Genomic DNA, 20744 nt, shown 5'->3' on the forward strand with positions numbered 1-20744 from the left:
TCTATCTATCTATCTATCTATCTATCATCTTTTTTCTATTATTGTAATTTGTGATGGCCAGGTTAAATGAATTTGTCCATGGCCATGTTGATCAGAGTAAAAACTTGAAAAGTATTAATTGAAGGCACACTGAGAACCGATACAAATGTGCGATTAATCCCGGGTTCACTCGTGACAATTTCTGTAGTTTCTTGTGAAAGCCCCGTTTATTCTTTCAAATCTTTATGAACGTATTTCGATTTTCATCTTCTTGGCTTCTGCTTGAAACATTTTTGTGACAGCTAAACGTCCATTACGGGACGGGTTAGGGTTAGAAGTAGAAATCCCTGAATAATTTCTACGATTCCAAATGAGGAACAAAGCCGTGGCAATTCATGATCATACCTTTAGTGTGCGTATGTGTGTGTATGTGATTAATCCGTGTTCATGACTGGAAAATAAAGTCTAGGGGAAAGGCCAACTTCCTAATTGTTAGTCTGGACACTGGATCTAAAAGAGAATTTCCATGCAGACTTTAGTCGGACGTTGTATTGACCCAGGCAGGTGGCTATCACGGAGACAGTGAAGGGGTCAAGCGTGCACTTGTGTTGAAAAGCATGCACTTGGAGGCTGCGCACACAGGGGACCAAAGGTTACTTGGGCATTCTGATAAGTGGGCAGGGAATGACTATAATGAGTGCGGTGATAAGGACTATGTATGATCGTGTGGACGGCTATCAATAAACAAACAGAAATCGATACGAGTAGTACAGAAGTTGAGGTGAAGCAAAATCTCAAATCACACTTTTTATTTGATTCCACACAAACCTTAGTATAAGAACGTTCTCGACGAGATCGATATAAATAGAAGAAAAAAAACGATTTGAACAAACTATTTCTTCTTCAGGATCCTTGAGGTTGTTGAGGTATCAGTGAACGGTGAACTGTCCGTCATTCATCAGAGATTATAAATAAAAAAACAACAACACTAGCTCTGGTGTGTGAGTGTATGCACGATTTTCCGTATGAAGCCCCCGTGTCTGGCGTCGCCTTCGTTCAGCTCACAGCTCAACAGGACCGAATGCAGAGCCTGGGCATAGCCTGCAAAGAACGTCACAGCAGTTATTTCACAAACCTTTATCAGGGTCAAGGTTTTGAGTTCAAGCACCTGTATGTATATACAGAGATATTTTAACCACTTGATCCTCACAGGAGCTTGGGAAATACTTGTGGTGTAATGTTATGAATAGTTGACATGTAACAGAGGTCCCAGCTGTTGAGGGTGAAAAAGAAAAAAAAAGCACAATGGTGACCTTGAAAAAACGTGTTTTTTCTTTTTTTTTTCTTTTGCAAGCACAACAGTGAACTCAGCTCGATTATCGCTATGGTATCCATTCAAATCCAATTTGAAATCTTAAATCGGAATGAAATCAGATTTTTTTTATAATGATGCAACACCAGTGCAGGTTTTAACACTACTGTTTTTTAAGGCATGATGAATGACGAGTGCTCACCTTTAGGATTGTTGTAGAAGGTGCAGTTGTTGGCGCAGGTGTCGGGGTGCGAATCCCAAAAACTCTCGCCGCAGCAGCAGAGTGGAGGAAGCTCGATTTTATCCTGCTCCAACTTTTCTTTTATCTGCGCTCGCAAAGCTTCGACGTACCTACAGCCAAGAACGAGCCAAAGACAGAGGTAAAAAACACCAATAATAAGCCAAAGACAGAGGTAAAACACCAAAAACAAGCTAAAGACAGGGGTAGAACATCAAGAGCAAGCTAAAAATAGGGGTAAAATACCAAAGACAAGCTAAAAATAGGGGTACAAATGCCAAGAACAAGCCAAAGATAGGGATAAAACACCAAAAACAAGCCAAAAATAGGGGTAAAATTACAAAAGCAAGCAAAGATAGGGGTAAAACACTAAAAGCAAGCTAAAAATAGGGGCAAAGTGGCAAAAACAAACCAAAGATATTGGTAAAAGTCTACAAAAACAACCAAAGATACGGGTAAAACTGGCCAAAACAAGCCAAAATCGAGAAAAAATGCAAAAGACAACCCAAGATGGGGGTAAAATACCAAAAAACAAGCTAAAAATAGGGGTACAAATGCCAAGAACAAGCTGAAGATAGAGTAAAACACAAAGGTTCCAAATATCTGTTTTCCCCATTTTAACCTGATGTGGGCATGGCCATGAACATTAGACATTACTACTATGTCCCCAGAAAATGGCAGCCATAGAAGTGACATATTCAGATGCATATGTGAATTCTAGCCCTGACAGTTCCTCAACCTCAGCTACATCACTCTGATGCTTGTAAAGCTCCTAAACTAACCGGGCAGTTACTACAGACGAATGGATAAATATCCGGTCTCCTATATGCCTTCCTTCATTTATATATGCGATTACATATTTCTACATAGTGCAAGTGTGCGATGTCCCCGTTTTTTCCAAAAAGTTAATTCGTCTCAGACACGGAACACGACGAACATGCAGTTTCTCAACCTTGTTGTCTCTCTGGATTTCTTCGCTCTTGCTCTTCTCTTCTCCTCCTCGTGCTCCTCTTCCTCCAGCCTGAGCCGCTCCAGAATGAGGTGCTCCCTCTCGACCATCTCCCTCCTGCTCTCCTCCTGCTGGCGAGAGAGCTCCATCCTCCTCTCTTCCTCCTCCCTCTGCTGCTCCTTCTCGGCCTTAATTCTGAAGAACAGGCAAGAGGGGCATGTTAACAACCAAATATATAATTCTGAGAGGCTAGTTAGTCGCTGACATGAGCCAGGGGTGGTAATGTTATTATTATTATTACATTGTGCATCAATACATATATGTATAAGTATTAGTGTGTGTACGTATAAATATAAATGCAAAGGGAGAGTCAATAACCCTATTGGTGCTTCTACAACTACTGTACAAATCCATATAATGGCAAGAAACACTCAGTTAAGTAAAGTGAAAAGACACTTTTTCAAAATATGTCAGTCTGAAAAAATCAGTCAGGAAAGGAAGACCAGGAGCTACCTCTGCTGCAGAGGATAATTTCATTAGATTTGTCAGCTTCAGAAACCTTCAATTTACATAAATGCTTCTCAGAGTTTAATTGGCAAACATATTACAACATTTGTTGTTTTAAGAAGACTGCATGAGTCAGGACTTTGTGGTCGATTGCGCAAAAACGAACCCATTACTTGGTAGGAACAACAAACAAAAGAGACTTGTTTGGGCCAAGAAAGACCAGGTGTAGACATTAGAAAACTGTCCTTTGGTCTGATCAGTCCAAATGTGAGAATTTTGGTTGTAACCACTGTGTCTTTGTTAGATGTACTGTGGGTGAATAACGGTTCCTGAATGTATAGTTCACACTGTAAAGCATGGAGGAGGAGGTATCGTAGTGCAGGGGGTGCTCTGCTGGTCAAACTGGTGGTGATTTAGTCTAAATTGAGGGTACATTTAACCAGCATGGCCACCACAGCGACATGCCATCCCATCTGGTTTACACTTAGTGGGACCATAATTGGTTTTCTAAGAAGACAAAGACCGCAAACACACCTCTAAGTAATGTAAGAGCTATTTGTTTGAGAAGAGGAGAGTAATGGGGTGCTGCATAAAATGACCTGGCCTCTAGAATCACCCGATTTAAATCCAGTTAAACTGGAGAGTGAAGGAAAAGCAGCCAACAAGCACTCAACACTTCTAGGAATTCTTCAACAGGCTCATGAGGCTGACTGAGAGAATTTCAAAAGGGGGCTACTTCAAACAATCGAAAATATAAAACATATTCAGTGTCGTTTAACACGTGTTTATTCGTAGTTTGGATGTCTCCAGTATTAAAGTACAATGCCGAAAATAATAAAATGTAAGAAAATCCAATGAAGGAGAAGGTGTGTTTTCGCTGCCATGCAAAGAGTTTGTTCCGAACACAGCTTATAGGAAGCGTATGAATCAGATCTTCCTCTCACGCTGCCCTATAAAATATTTTGAGGAAACTAAGGGAGGATAATAAAAAGAGAAGAGGGATAAATGATTAACCGTATGACGAACGTTCACTCTTACTGTGACAAGCCACAAGACGTATGAACCTGCGGAATAAACTCCCAACTGCCAACGGTTTATATTCCGAAACAAAGCTGTTATGTGTGTGTGAGAGGTGAACACACACACCTGGCGATTCTCCTCAGATGTTTCTTGACTCTCTGGTGCTCCTTCACCTGCTCCCTCTCGATGTCCATGAAATGTCGGCGATGCATCATGAAATGAGAGCGTCTCTGCGCGAATAAAGCAGTTTTGTTAGCAGGCTGTCATTACTCACGTTCACTGCTACCTACAAGACAAACTTTGGAAACATTCACAAGCTCTATCTGGTTTAAGGAACTACACCGTGTTGGCAAAAGTATTGGAACACCTGACCTTTTCAAAACAATTGATGGTCCCACTAAGTGCAAACCAGATGGTGGAGATCCACATATGGGTGAAAAGGTTTTCTTTTACTCTCCAGTCCAACTCGTCCCAAACCATCTGAACTGGATTTAGATGGTTTGTGACTGAAGAGTGAAAGAAAAGCAGCCAACAAGCACTCAACATCTCTGGGAATTTCTCAAGATTGTTGGAAAACCATTCCAGGTGACTACCTCGGGAGTAGTAAATGGGCAAAAGTATTGGAACACCCAAATGTTCCAGCCATATATGGTTCTTCCACAAAATGCTACTACAAACATGGAGGCAGGCAATCGTATAGGACGTCTTTGATGCCGTAGCATGAAATTTCCCCTTGAACTAGGGGACCCGAACATGCTCCAACATGACAATGCCCCTGTGCACAAAGCCATCTCCATGAAGATCTGGTGTAAATGGTATTTAATGGAAGATTTCCTGAATGCACCCCAGGCCTCCTCACATCACCTACATCAGTATCTGACTTTACTAACACCCTTGTGACTGAATGAATCTCCACAAGCACATTCCAAAAATCTAATGGAACATCTTCCCAAAAGTGTTGAGGTTATAATAACAACAAATGGGGTCTAAATGTGGATCGGGAAGTTCAAAAAGCAAAAATCAGAGCTGATGGACATTTTCAAAATCAGGAGAAAGTAAAAAGAGGCCCAAATGTTTTGGAACTAATGGGATTATATCACAGGTGCAGAAATAAGTTGGAAATTTACACGCTGCATTACTGATATAGAACACGTTCAAGTAACCACAGTTTATTTTGTAGCATAAAAAACGTGGAATATTATATATTTTCGGGTCACTGATAAATAAACTAGATCCCATATAGGGTCCAAGCTCTGGAGCTCTGTTTTTCAATATAAAGAACAGCCTTTGCTGCCGTTACGTTTATCTGAGGGCGCCAATACTTTTAGTTCTTTATCACGTCTACCCAGCTGTTTGAACTGACAGGGACAAAGCCTGAAGAGTATAAAGGGGTGTACACTGTGTTGTAGTGGTAGTTTAGTGGTTACGCTGTTGGACTTTGGTTTAGGAGGAAATTAGCTCAAATCCCAGCACCACCATGCTGCCACTGTTGGCCCCTGAGCAAGAAAGAAAGAAAACTTGTCACATGGACATTACAGCACAGTGAGATTCTTTCTTTATACATCACAGAAATGTTGCAGAGGATCAACCATGATACAGCGCCCCTAGAGCACAGATGGTTAAGTGCCATGATCAAGGGCCCAAAAGTGGCAGCTTGGTGACACCGGGGCTGGAACCCCTGACCTTCAGATCAGTAACCTAAAATATAAGATGCTATAAATGCATATCTGTTAACCTGCATCTTCTGCTCCTCTTCCGTGTCCTCTCTCGGCCACAGCACCTGAGTGGATCTGTAGTCCAGGCTTGAGGGGTGGGGCTCTCTTCTCGAGACCCTTTCACTCACCTAACCAAATAAAGTTGAGGGAAAAAGGTCACTTAGAGGGCAGAGCACACACCTCACAACATAATCAACGTGCCATTTCACCCTTATTACACCGATCAGGTATACATTTATGACCACCTGCCTAATATTGTGTTGGTTCCCTTTCGCTTCTAAAACAATCGTGACCCATTGAGCATTAACTGCATGAACATCTTCAGAAATATGAGCTACTGAAGCTCGTCTGTTGGATCGGACCACACGGACCAGCCTTCGCTCCCCACGTGCATCAATAAGCCTTGGCCGCCCGTGACCCTGTCGTCGGTTCACCACTGTTTCTTCCTTGGAGCACTTTTGATAAATACTGACCACTACAGACCAGGAACATCCCGCAAGAGCTGCAGTTTTGGAGATGCTTGGATCCAGACGTCTAGACGTCACAATCTGGCTGTTGTCAAACTCATTCAAATCCTTACGCTCGCCTATTTTTCCTACTTCTAACACAACTTTGAGGACAAAATGTTTACTTGATGATTAATAAATAAATCCACCCACTAACAGGTGCCACGATGAAGAGATCATCGGTGTTATTCGCTTCACCGGTTCTAATGATATGATGTCATTATGTTATTCCTAATCAGTGTGAATGTGTTTTGATTCGTCGATGCGCAAATAAAAGAAAAATTGCTATTCAGCAGAACGGCGTGTGAAGGAAACGTCTTAGGGAAACATCCACCAGACGCACATGGCCGAACCACGCTGCTTCCTCTTTCAATTTCAGGAAATCGCTACAGTCAGCTTTTTTCCTCACGTCTCCTTTTTCCGTATGGAAATTTGACTGCTTTTATAAATTATATAAAACCTTTACGTAAATAAATCACAGTGCATTTTTTTATTCCTGGTGCGATCGCAGGGATTTGCCCAATTTGCTACAAAAATAAAATAATAATTAAAATGACATCAGTTAAAAATGCAACTATAAGCGGATAAAAAGTGCTCCGGTTGATTGTCAATGGGAAACTGCTTCGTATCTGTGATTATGTCTCTACGCCTGGTTGTGTTTTATTTCTTTATCGCTGATGTAGAAATTCCAAGGGTTCCTACCGCATCGTTCTGAAAAGTCACCGTCTTGTTGTTCTGGGAAGAACAAAGCGACCGGTCGTGCCGCTCCGCCAACGCTACGCCTTCGTCCTCCCACAGCTCATCTTCATTCTCCTCCTCTTCATTCTCCTCCTCCTCCTCTTCATCATCATCTATTATTCTCCTGACAGCCTGCTACAATGAAACATCACACCTACTCTAAACACTGCATAGAGGAAAAAAAATGTCACACCGACATGTCAGTGATGAAGACAGTGAGACGTACATCTCTAGATGGAGACACTTTCCATATCCCTCCTGGAAGCTCTGACACTTCCTCGCCCTCGTGGACGGTCCGGCACGAGGCCAATCTGTGTCTCACCTGCTTCATGACTTTGCTTTGCTGCAAAAAAACCCAATAGACTTCAGATAGAATAGATAGATTTAAAATAAAACTGATTATAATGGTCTGATTTGTTTCCACTCTCTTCCAGATGGTACCTGACGTCTGTACTGGTTCACATCATGACCGCCGGCCGTCTGGAGCTCATTAAGCTTGACCCAGCGTGCACCTGGGAGCTCCCCGTGTGAGGTAAAGGTAGGGGTGGAGTCGCCCCGTGTTGGGTGGGATACTTGACACTCCCTCTCGGACTGGATTATTGAAAAAATTAGGAGTTATTAAAAGACACTGTACTGTAGAAACACCTCATAATACTGAATTCCTCCATTTCAAAAGTCTAAATGCTAATTATTGACCTAAAAATGTCATCATGTCAACCAACAAAATCCATGAATCCGTATTAAATTATTCCTCACAGTTCTCTTCATTTCCTACCCTTTTGCTTATATGCGCTTCTTCATTAAGTGCAAGTTTCGGTTCGAGTTTCTATCCAATCGGATTCCAACCGTCACATCGAATATTAAGTAAGTATTAAGTAAAACCAGCACCAATGAACAGAACAGGATCTTGTTGGATTCAAATCTATAAACAAATCTATTGAAGCTGTTGCTTTAACCAATCAGACCGCAATTTTTCAGAGAGGGCGCTAGTCACAGCTCGCAAACCACATCTGTATCAAACTGCACGAGCAAACATATTCCTGTGGATTTAATAGCTGTTTTTTTCCCCTCATCCCACAATGACTGACCAAAAAGAAGAAATTGATCTGGTTGAATTGATCTTCTTGCTTTATGGCATTCATTTTCTCGGTATGAGATTCCTGTCTGTGATGTTGCGCTCTGTTTTACTGCGTTTCTCCAGAACATTGATGGTTTCTATAGTCGTGGCATCATTATGATGGTATTAAGAGGTGGACTGGTTCAGGTAGGACACCACTGAAGGCCTGGGGGTGAAATGCACGACCTGCCAGTGGCATTTAGCAATTATTTCATTTATGTTATTAAAAAAAAATTTACAAGAAAAAAAAAAAACAATTGTAAAATAATCGACGATCGTCAGAGGCAAAGTGAATTTAAATTTTCACTTCATTTTCAAGAAACGTGCAGCTTTTATCCGTTTCATGCTGCGAATCGACCATTAAAGCGCTTACATTACAGCAGCTAAAAACTGGAACCAAGAAAGTGCAACTAAAGCTGAAGGATGAAACCCTGACACTGGAGGAATGTTAAATAAACGCTCGCATGGGAATAAACATCGTCATCGACTCGTGCTTCTGTCTTTTCTTACCGTTTCCAGCTTGTGAATTTGGCGCCGTTTCCGGATTCGGACCTGCTCCGATACGCGCCTGCGTACCGCATCCTGAAAAAGGCGCAAGTTCTCTTCCTTTACCCTGCGGGTTTCCTCCAGGAGCTCCTCTGTGACCGCGGCGCGAACCTGTCAAAAAAAAAAAAAAAGACAAAACCTTCAAACGTTTTATTACAATAATGTTGGGTTTTGAACGATCAGGTTGACGATCAATTCTAAACAAATTGTAGTCCAAGTCCTGGGGTCTGAAAACAATTCAATAGGTTGTGGTGTGTCAGGGGGCGGAGCTCTAGCTACCCCAGAAACGACCTAGTTCTGTTTTCCTAGAACAGAACGAACTGATACCTTTTAGTCCACTTCTGTTCTGTACAGTGCTTCCGTCACCATGCTTCTTTTTTCACTTCTGTTTACGTAAAAAAAAGTGTGCAATCACGTGCTGATGGTTTACAAACTTTGACACTTGATTCGCCTTCCAACAATTACAAATAATTGTTTTTATACAATATGAGTGGGTTCGACATTTCAACGATTTTCTTTTACTCAAACAAGATTTCAGAGTCGGAAAACATTTCTACAAAGTGACTTTTTTTCCTTCCTAACTTTCAATAAAGCCAGGACCAAACCCATTGTTGTTTTTATTGACTAAAAAAAGACGCACAGCTTCCAGATTATCTGTAGCAATAAAAATGCAGGTACTGTGCCTTTAAAGAAAACAGAGCGCCACCTAGCGTGCACTAAGATTAGGAAGCAGTGGTGTTAGTAGTGCACTGTATGGGAGTCAGGACATATTTATGTAGGTACTGACCCCTGCATGCTCCTGTTCCTCCTCTGCGATCTCGACCCAGGCACCGACCGGCACCACCGCCGTGTTCCTCTCGGCTAAAACCCGCATGTCTCGGCGCTTCCTCCGCGCTCCGGTGTTTAATTTCTCTCCTCCAGCTTTCATTTTAGCGGCGATCTTCCTGTCGGGTCTCTGGTGACTCATTAACGCTGCCGGTTTTAATTATTCCTAACAAATTATTTTCTTCACACCAAAGTTCATCACTTTTTCTATGGATTTTATACCCAGTTTTCTTTATATTTGTGTATCACTAAACACCAGCTGCTTCTCCAATTCAAAACTTGTTGACAAGTGACGCCGCCACCTTCGCAACCGCTTTTCCCCGCCCTTTTAGAAATCCTATTGGTTGAAAATTAAACATCTTAAATTTCATTTGTCCTTTCAGATGTCATCTAAATGGACGGTTAGTTTGAGCTCCTCCTATTTTGCGCCACGAATTTAGTTCCCGGTGTAAACATTAGCTGCGACACATTGGTTCCTATGTATTATTCATATGCATTATTAGGGCTTAGTTTCTTGCAATACATTATTATATTATATTATATTATATTATATTATATTATATTATATTATATTATATTATATTATATTATATCATTTGATTTTATATTATATTATCATTTGATTTTATATTATATTATATAATATACAGCAATATTAATAATAATAATAATAATAATAATAATAATAATAATAATAATAATAATTAAGAACACTATGTGATATTTCCAACAAATGTTGATACTGGAGACTCAATAGATAGATAGATAGATAGATAGATAGATAGATGGATGGATGGATGGATGGATGGATGGATGGATGGATGGATGGATGTAAATGTAATTTGCTCTGAGGGCATCTGCCGAATGCCATTAATGTAAAATGTAAACATCTACATGGCATGATTTTTCCCGCCACTGAATACAATTCACGCCAGCTTTTGAAATAGACTTTTTATTTGATTTCTATTGACATTTATATGTAGATGTAATCATTTACCATGCCTTGAATACACTAACTAAACTATCAGCTTCATTTTCTGTTCTATAATTCTGAAACAAAACAATAATTCATCATTCTCTCCACCCGCTGTTTTGTCTTGCTGTCTCCCGGCGAATGAATGTTGAGGCACGGCCATGAATTAACAGCAGAATCCTCAGACAATGTTTGCACTCAGCTGCTGCGTCCGCTTACAACAAGGAGCCCACTGTATCTTTTGTATGATTCAGCACGCACATTCTCTCCCAGAGAGAGAGAGAGAGAGAGAGAGAGAGAGAGAGAGAGAGAACAGCATGAACTGTATTTACCCTGCATAGTTACATAATGCACAGTATTGTGCCATAGATAACAAATAGTAATACAGTTTAATAATAATAATATATTTATTATTATATAATACTATAATTATATATAGTAAATTTGGGCTTTATTTCTCAATGTAAAATACCCCTCATGCTTCATTAAAATCTCCACTATCAAGCAATGAAATGAGACAAAAAATACATTGTTCTACTCACATTCATGTCAAAGAAAAAGACATTTACTTTACACCTTTCAGTAACATCATTAATTCCTATTGATTCTAAAATATATGTTCAGGAACATAATGGTTTAATTTCGTTTACTATAATAGTTTCATTTCGGTTTATATTTCAATTTTAGATTCAATTTCCATATAATTGAATTTTATTTCAAAATAATTTCTACGCATATAAACAGAGAAAGTACATGGATTTATCTTGTATTGTCTCACACAGTCATTACACAAAAGACCTAAATAATGGATAAGAATATTTGCATTTTTTTCCAGTGCAGCTCTAAAAATAATATACAAGATTTTTGGATGTTGTGATATTGTTACTTATCCAAAACCTGCACAGAGGTTGCTGTAAAAAACGTCTGCAATTTCCTTTCCTTTCCTTTCCTTTCCTTTCCTTTCCTTTCCTTTCCTTTCCTTTCCTTTCCATCCCATCCTTTTCATTCCCTTCCCATCCCATCCTATCCCTTCCTTTCCCTACCCTTCCCTTCCCTTCCTTCCTTCCCATCCCTTCCCATCCCATCCCTTCCTTCCATTCCCTTCCTATCCCTTCCCTTCTCATCCCATCCCATCCCTTCCCATCCCATCCCATCCCTTCCCTTTCCTTTCCTTCCCTTCCTATCTCTTTCCTTCCTTCCTTCCTTCCTATTCCTTCCCTTCCCTTCCCTTCCCATCCCATCCCATCCCATCCCATCCCATCCCTTCCCTTCCCTTCTCATCCCTTCCCTTCTCATCCCTTTCCTTTCCTTTCCTTTCCTTTCCTTTCCTTTCCTTTCCTTTCCTTTCCTTTCCTTTCCTTTCCTTTCCAGAAAGCAGGGAACTAAAGTGAAAAATAATAATAATGTAGGGTACATAAAAGCATAGGAATTGCAGTGATTTAATTTATCATCTCCTACCAATCATGGTGCTCACCAATGTCTATAGACAAACAACCTGTCATGGGATCGTTTACCTTCTGAGAAGATTTGATGTCTTGAAGACTTTTGTAAACAACCCTTGCCAATGTAAAGTGTTACATTTTTACGGATTTGGAAATGGCCTTATAACCCCTTATATCCAGAATAATGAAAAACAACAATTGTTTCTCTCACTTTCTATCTTCATGGAATTCTCCAGAACACCAAACTGCCACAATATCTATTATAGCTTACATGGAGACAGTCATGTTACATGATAATCATTTTGTGCATTTCATTAAGTAAGACCAGGGTGTTAATTGTGGTAAATAGGAAGGTGTGTTTCTGAATATTGGTTTACATATTAAAATCTGTTTGTTTATAGAAGTTGGTGAGGGCCACCAGATTGTTGATTAAGCACTGATCAATTAAAATATAGAATTTCCAGGAGGCAAAAATGTAACCAAAGGTACAAAAAATGTAAACTCGGGTTTACTACCCTACAGAAAAAGTACAATCAAGTCAGTAGAATTGATATTCTTTCTATTGTGCAGCAAGAGAATTTTCTCACACACCTTGATGAAGAAAAATTCTGAAAATAAAGACATAGGCTTGTGGAAATGTTTTCAAAAGTGACATTTTTTTTGGACATATTTACACGTTCATCTCAGTCCTATTGACAGGCCCTGAAGTCATTTGACAGGAAGTCCCTCTTCTATCTTCCGGAGCAGCGTTACAGGACAGGTGAAGCTCTTAGCAGGATCTGCGAGAGGCGAATCCGCAGGCCTTCGGTTCGGAGGAGAGGAGCTCCTGGAGGTGCGGGTGCGTGGAGAGGGTGCACGAGCAGGTGGGCTCCGGCTGTGGCCCCGTCTCCGGCCGTGGTGTACAGGCGGCGAGTTGGTGGGTGTACGTGGGAAACGGCGGGACGAACGCGCCGGAGGTTCGGGGGTGTGTGTACGAGGAGGGGACGAGCTCCCGTCGGTGGGGTTGCTGCCCCCATTGCTCGTGCATGTTTTGCATGCAGGGGCTGGTTCCTCGCTCAGGGGGTCCTGTAAAGACAAAAGTACATATTATAACGTTGTTTTTGGTATCCATTGCAATGTTCAGACAAATTCTAACGAGTGTTTGAATTTGTAGCACTTATGAAAGCTCTCAATCTAACCTAAAACCTATAAAGGCCTAATTCTAGGCTGTAGAATAATTGGAACAACACTACTCGCTTCTGGGGTCGTAATATTACGCATAAAAAAATTTGCCCGTATGGTAAAGGTGCTTCTATTCATCACACGCACTTTAGGAAACTGGGGTCAGTCATGATACAGTGCCCTTGGAGAACAGAGGGATAAGGTCTTGGCTAAGGGACCCAAGAGGGCCAGCTTGGCAATGCTGGAGTTTGAACCCACAACCTTCAGATCAATACCCAATGAGCTACCACCATATATATATAAATATATATACTGTATATATTAGGCCCTTTTTTATAATTTTTTATTCTAGCAAACAACATAAAGAAAAAAACAGCTAATATAAGTAGAAAGAAATATTTATAACTACCAGTGGTGGATAGTTATGAAGTAAATGTAATTCATTACTGTACTTAAGTAGCTTTTTCTGTACTTTCCTGAAGTATTTCCGTTGGGGAGACTTTAACCTCACTACATTTCAATTTTCTACTTTTTGCCCAACGAATCATTTATTTTCATTTATGAGCGGATAAAAACTGGTCAAACACGCAGCAAGCCACCAATCAGGGTAGAGCATCATCTTGTTTTGAACTTGTTTTGATTGGCGCTCGGTGGTATCTCTCGGTTTGTTTACTTCGTCAAGCACCAGTAGCCATATAAAAAAAGATTCAAAATGTTTTTCTCTCATACATTTTCTGCACATTGTCATTTTCCAGCTCTTTTGGCTCAGCTAGCCACAGCCCCCTTTTCTTTACATCTGCCTCTTTCACACCAACTATCTGCATGTCTTCCCTCACCACATCCATAAAACTCGTCCTTGGTCTTTCTCTTTTCCTCCTTCCTGGTGGCTCCATCCTCAGCATTCTCCTACCGATATACCCCATGTCCCTCCTCTGCACGTCCAAACCCTCTCAATCTCGCCTCCTCACCTTGTCTCTAAAATGTCCTACATGCGCTGTCCCTCTAATAAACTTGTTCCTAATCCTATCCATCGTCGTCACTCCCAACAAAAACCTCAACATCTTCAGCTCTGCTACCTCCAGCTATACCTCCTGTCTTTTACTCAATGCCACTGTCTCTAAACCATACAACATCGCAGGTCTCACTAGAGTCCTATAAACTAACCCTAACCCTAACCCTCACTCCTGCAAAATTTTCACACAGTGGATTCTTCAGCTTTTTCAGCAGAACCCACGTCGTCAATCTCATCCGCGAGATGTTTGGTACAACGCCTCTGACGGGAGGTTATGAATCACCACGCGGTAATGTGCCACTTATCCACTTCAATGGCTATTTCTGGACGTGAGTGTGCCAAAGCCAAGAGGCATGGATTTTGTATTATTTCGACGCTTCACATGCTTGTACCTTCTCCTTCAGGATGAAAAGCGACACCGGGTTCCTGCACTCGTGATCCGTCATTAGCGGGACGACGTGATCTGAAAAAACACAAACATACCCCCGATATCAATTATGACACCATGCTGTATCCTTGAGATACTTCTCCATGATTGTCTCACCGTGGAAACACAACTTCTTTCAAAACACAAAAACAAAAGTGAATTTGGTGAAAATTGTTAATAAATGTTTAAACAAATGCATATTTTTTTATTATTATTTTTTTTTTTACAAAAAACTGTATATATATGTGTTTCTGGAAGGTGTTTAGTTTGAGGATTGTAATCAGGACTTCAAGCCAAGTTGTTTCAAGCCTACAGGGGAAATTTACTCCATCACCCATGTACCAGAACTAAGATTGAGGCCTGCCTTTATTTTGGATGGACACTGTGCTTGGTTATATAACACTGCTTTCATAACAACCCTGGTAACACTTGACCATCAACACTAACCAACACTGGACCAACATTGACCCAAAGATCAAAATCATGTTGGGCCAATAAAAGGTCTTATTTGTTATGTTATAACATGTTATACATAATGTATTATTTTTTATATGTACATAGTTTTCTCTCTTGTTTGGCTCTCCATCCACACTGAACGCGTTTTTAGTCAACGAAAACTTAATTCTAGTCATGTGACCCAGTCAAGTGACCAATTCAGCCAAAATGGTGGACGCCATTGTACAGCAGTTGTTTGGGCCGCTTTATACTCCCGTGTTGCTCACCGCAACAGCTCCACCTCGCTGTCGATCCATTAAAAAAAACCTCGCTGCCTTTCCTCGATATCGCTGCGACTTTTCAAAGAGCCGTACACCATGGAGTTCATGCCGTTCTAAATTGGATGGAAATATTAGCATGTAGAAATTGTGCTAAATGAGCACAGGGTCAAACTTTTCTTCAATATTTCCAGATCTAATTTCAGACTTAAACTTATCAACAGTCTGAGGTACTGTGTATTTAACAAATTCAATTTACAGCATGTACAGGACACCCAGGTTTCCTTATATGACTCTGCTTTTTGTTATTGTCTTACAAAAATTGTAAACTTTTCCAAAGCAATTTGTTTTTTATTGTTTTTTTTTTTTTTAAGATAACTTCGTCTATAGGTCCTGCATAGCACATTCAGATATTTAATAATGTAGTACTGGCATTTTTTCATGTTCACTTGTTTACCTTGTGGTGTTTCCTCCTTTGTAAGATGGAGGCTTTCAGGGCTGGATCTCGGTGTATTTGTCTTTGCTTTCTGTCGTTTCCTTCTGCAATATAGGACACCGTAAGATGTTCAAAAATGACTCTTGGTTGAACAGAGTTGAAAACAAAAACGAGGGACTGGTAAGATTTCTTGCCTTTTCGACGGCTTCCAGCAGGCGCACACTGACACCAGAGTGATCAGGACAAAGATGCCTCCTGTGGAAAGGATGATGTAAAGGGAGCTTCTTTCTGTTAAACATAGGACATCGTTCGAACTCGACTCGGTTTCTCTGGTACAAAATAAAGGTCACACAAGGACACACAACCAGTGACTTACTATAGACGGTGAGTTTCAGGGGCAAGCTCGTCGCAGTGCCAATAGGGTTCTCAATGAGACAGCTGTAGACATCGTCATCCACCAGGAGCACTCGGGTGAGGGTCAGAACCTTCTGGTCAGGAGACAGCAGCAGGCGAGTGTGGTTGACCAGCGGCTTTCCGCCTTTCATCCAGGTGTACGTGGTCTTAGTTCCCGTGTCGTGAAAGCAGTTCAGAGTGAAATGCTCAGTCAGCTCCAGGATGGTGGTGCTGGTTACATCCACATAGGGTGTAGAAATCGGTTCTGTAAGAATCATTTGGTTGAAAGACGTATCGTTTCATCTCAGGGTAATGCTTTTAATACAGCAATGTTTATTTAACACTTATAGAAAAAGTATCCTGTGTATGTTGCCGATCCACACAATTGTTTTTGGTCTTTATTTAGTATCAGAAGAGAGAAAAAATAAGGGGAAAAGTGAGAGAATGACTGGTAGGAAAGTTAATGATGTGATCAGATGTAATCAGATCGAACAAATTGTGTGGATGGTCTACAACTTTAAATATATGTAACTATAAATGGATAAAAGTACTTTTTCAATATTTAGAATTTGTAGAATATTTCAACCAAATTGTATAACAGTTGTAATAATGAATGCTAGTGTAAAGCCAGAAATATTTATTTTAGTCATAGATTTAATGTTTGCTCTAATACAAGTGGTTCAAGCCTCAGTATCGCCATGCTGCCACTCTTGGGCCCTTGAGCAAGGCCCTTAACCCTCTGTGCTCCAGGAGTGCTGGGACATGTGAAGAAAAGATTTTAGTGTGACAAGTGAATGCATCTATCAATCTAATGTTATTGTCATTCATTTGGGAAAAAAGATATATATAAACACGTTGATTATTAGCATGAGCCGGTACTTGCAATTCCAAGAAAACCAATGAAAACTTAAAAAGAAACCAAAATGTTTTTGAAGTTGGGGTGGGCCACTTTCATTAAGCCTAATTGGAGATATTGTATATATAATCAAGAACATCTCCCATGTGGTGTAGCCCAGTTTTCCCAAATCATCATCACACTTAAAGAGGTTTTTAATGCAATGCTCATTCCACAATATAACAATGATCTCTGGGATCTCATGGTTGTTCGGACTCAATGCACATGGACTTCAGTTTTTGTCAAAATGTCTTGATTAATATTCTTGTAATTAATAATATTACAGCTATCAATACAGATATATCCTAAGTTATAAGAGCGTACCATCCACAGTGAGCTCGATGCTCTCTTCCCCTGGAAAGGTGTCATCCGTGATGGAGATCTCCACCTCGTAAACACCTTCGTCAGAGAGCTTCAAGTTATGCAGGAGCAGAGAGCCATTCTCAAACACCAGGATGCGGTCCCGGTATTCCAGCCGCAGGTTTCCGATGATCTCCGTGCCAATCGACTGGACCACCGTGACCGGCTTCTCTCTTTTGAGCTGCCATTTGATAACTGGTGGATCCAGACTGGTGCTGAAGTACCGGACAGAGAGCAGGGCTTCCCCACCCACAGTGCCTCGGATCAGATTCCCAAAACTGGTGATGTTTACACCTTTGACGTCTCCTGAGCAAAAAAAAAAGAGAGGGAATGCAGATTTAGGGTGGTCTCACTGGCTTGATTTGACCAATTGCGATCTCATCATCGGTACGTTAGAAGGTAAACGTTATTGTTGTTACACCATGCAAGGAATTTCTCCCATCACACCTTCCTCATTTACTCTTCTTCGCTCCCTCCTACACTGCTCTGAAGATAGTACTTGACTTCGCTGGAATAATAAGCATGCTCCGGATTATGTCAGAGCTTCTTCTCGCCTCGGCTCGTGACCAGCTGTTACCTCCTTACGCTGCATCCTGATACACTTATTAATCCACAGCGAAGCTCATTAGGAACAATTCCAGAAGTCACGGCAATAGCCAAAAAATGCTAAATAAATACAGTTTCCACCAAATCCTCCAATAACGCAGCTCAGCCACTGTGGTGGGTCCTTTTCGCTTTATTGGTATTAATAAAAATTACACACAGCATTTTTTAACTGGTATGAAAAATGAATTGTTGCTAGTTTAAAAACGAAGCCCAGTTTTGCTCATACCCATGTAAACTCGTAAAAGAAATGATGAAAACCCATCAAATGGGCAACAGTGTCTCAATATAAGGAAATGCCCCGAATATAAACAGATTAGGAAGCTGAGAACTTTGTAGCTTGAGAAACCATTTTTTTCCCCAGATGATTAAAGATGGTGAAGAACACAAACCATGTACTTGAGTTAAAGTATACTGTAGATACACTCTGTAAAATATGACTCCAGTAAAAAGAAAAAAATGCTCTCTTTAAACTTTTTACTCATAATCTTACATTCCAGTGCTCATGTTAGTTCTCACTCTCCAGTGTTCTTTACTGTTTTAAGACTATAATCACACTCTTGATATCACCGAAATGAGGATGGGTTCCCCTTTTGAGTCTGGTTTCTCTCAAGGTTTCTTCCTCATAACATTTAAGGTAGTTTTTCCTGGCCACAGTCACCATGGCTGCTCATTAGGGATAAATACACAACATTCACCTTAATTCTTAAATTCTGTAAAGCTGCTTTGAGACAATGTCTGTTGTGAAAAGCGCAATAGAAATAAACTTGACTTGAGTTGACTTGACTAGACTTGACTCGAGTAAAAGTATCCAAAGTGCTATGATTTGTTACAGCTGTAATGTTCCTATTATCATTTTTTGTCACAAGCCTCTTTGCTTAATCAACTAAGTTTATGTGAAAAGACTCTGTTACTCTAAACACACTGATCTATTAATAGAATGATGTTAATGAGTCAAACACTGATTGATTTCTATTAAAATGATCACAAGAATGATCCCAAAACCTTCTTTTCAACTACTTTCGGAAAAATCGAGCAAATCGCGACCGTGGGTGTCTTGGCGAGTTCGAGTCAGGAGTTTCTTCCATCATAATAATAAACAATAAAAAAATGAAATGAATGATAAGTAGATACACCAAGGCCCGATCGAAACGAGTTCAAAACAGAGCGCATGCTCTACCCTGATTGGTGGTTTGCTGACTGTTTGACCAGTTTTTATCCTCTCATAAATAAACAAACAAACAAAAGGTAGTAGTAAAAAGTAAAAGATTTGACTTTAAAATGTAGAGAAAGTTAAAGTCTCCCCAAATGGAAATTCTTCAGTAAAGAACAGATACGGGAAAAAGCTACTTGAATACATTAAGGAATTTCATTTACTTCGTTACTGCGCACCACTGAATTGTTGAGTTGCCATGTGGTTAAAAAAAAAGAGGTTTTACATGAACAAGTTCTCAACTGAAATCATAATTTCTTCAATAAGAACAAGAAATCTGTTGGTATTTATATAGAAAAATGACTTTCAGGCAAAATCCCTCGACCTGTTGAACAAGCAGCAGTAGTCAGTTTTGTGATTTAGCCCAGGATTATTCTCAAAATTTGGAGAGTAATAAAAGTTAAAAACTTTCTTACAACTAAACCAATCAATAGTTTATTACAGAAGAAATCTCTCGAATATGCTTAATCTCTCGAGTCAGTATGTGCACTGAAAATGTTCCTGGCAAGCACATTCGGTGCGAGAGAGGACGGTCTGGGATCGAAGAGACAAAAGCGTAGATTGTTTGGCCTGGCTTCCTTTATGAAAAGCAGTCTCATAGCGAAGGCACAATCAGGCCCGTTCGGCTGAACAGAAGCGCACAGGGACTCCACTGATTCCGCCGATGACAACATTGGACCGCGGTCCAACACAAACAGCTTTGGGAAGCATGCTGTCCAACGCTGCTTTCATGCCAGTGTATCGCCTGGAAACATAAACTGACCATTTGTGTGTTTATCTTGTTGCGTAGACCAAACATGGACGCCATCAAATAGGAAACTTCCTTGACCCGCATATGATTTTTTATGAGTTTTTTTCCTCCGTAACCTTTGCCATTTTTAAAGCCCATTTTCAGTATCCCATACGTCACGTTTGAGAGGAACATCAACATTAGGAACATCAACATTATTTATCTTTATTATATTTTGCACAGAAATAACTGTAGGCATCATACAGACATATATACCTTCGTTTATATATAAAACAACCGTCAAAACCAATTTTTGTCCACTCAAAACTAGACATTCCCACCAGCTGATCTGGAAAACCAAAAACTCTGACTCAGCAGTATAGCAGTGCAGGAAAGAAAAGTATTAAAAAAAGCAGAGTTTCTCTTACCTAATTGAAACAGGGACAGGATGCAACAGAGGGTAAACGCTGGGGATCTCCAGAAGTTCATCCTCCCTTCCTTCATCTCGGCTTCGATCGTTCGCTCTCTTCCCGCACCCGTTCACATGATTCGTCCACTCTGAGTGCGTCCTGCTAAATGAGCAGCACTGTTCTTACTGAGGCTGGACTTTGCCGGGCCACACACACACACACACACACACACACACACACACACACTAATGATGGAATGTGGGAAGCAGTGTAAGATTTGGGGTGTAAATGTGTAGTGTGTGAGGCATTGTACTTTTGCCCATGTGCTGTTTCTGTATGTAGGGGGCAGCACTTAATGTCAAGTCCATTTGCATCAGTGGAAAATTCAAATTTTTCTTAAGTGGATTTTTAGACCCATAACTTTACTGTACTTCAGCAAAAATTCATTAAAGTAACAGTACTTTAACTTGAGTGGAATATTTTATTACTCTTTCCACCTCTAATAATAGTAATTTCATATGCAC

The 20744-nt window shown here is 40.4% G+C and overlaps 2 protein-coding genes across 3 annotated transcripts; both read right to left on the minus strand.

The window, feature by feature from the left end:
• Positions 1-773: 773 nt before the first annotated feature.
• Positions 774-9770, minus strand: ccdc15 (coiled-coil domain containing 15). 2 transcript variants are annotated; one of them, XM_046838928.1, is made up of 10 exons: positions 9415-9770; positions 8592-8738; positions 7406-7555; positions 7191-7307; positions 6929-7096; positions 5741-5848; positions 4132-4235; positions 2482-2673; positions 1494-1642; positions 774-1080 (listed from the first exon to the last, which is right to left on the minus strand). In XM_046838928.1, the coding sequence occupies exons 1-10, from the start codon at positions 9592-9594 to the stop codon at positions 968-970; spliced, it is 1428 nt and encodes a 475-aa protein (XP_046694884.1). In that variant the 5' UTR covers positions 9595-9770; the 3' UTR covers positions 774-967. The 2 variants fall into 2 exon arrangements, with proteins under 2 accessions (XP_046694884.1, XP_046694883.1); XM_046838927.1 differs by having other exon boundaries at positions 6929-7099; positions 9415-9769.
• A 1956-nt stretch (positions 9771-11726) lies between these two features.
• hepacamb (hepatic and glial cell adhesion molecule b) lies at positions 11727-20435 on the minus strand. The gene is made up of 7 exons (XM_046838929.1): positions 20239-20435; positions 17229-17570; positions 15993-16274; positions 15811-15904; positions 15638-15720; positions 14433-14503; positions 11727-12932 (listed from the first exon to the last, which is right to left on the minus strand). The coding sequence occupies exons 1-7, from the start codon at positions 20312-20314 to the stop codon at positions 12576-12578; spliced, it is 1305 nt and encodes a 434-aa protein (XP_046694885.1). The 5' UTR covers positions 20315-20435; the 3' UTR covers positions 11727-12575.
• Between the last annotated feature and the right edge of the window lie 309 nt (positions 20436-20744).

This window comes from Silurus meridionalis, chromosome 25 (assembly GCF_014805685.1).
Source record: "Silurus meridionalis isolate SWU-2019-XX chromosome 25, ASM1480568v1, whole genome shotgun sequence".
NCBI lineage: Eukaryota > Metazoa > Chordata > Actinopteri > Siluriformes > Siluridae > Silurus > Silurus meridionalis.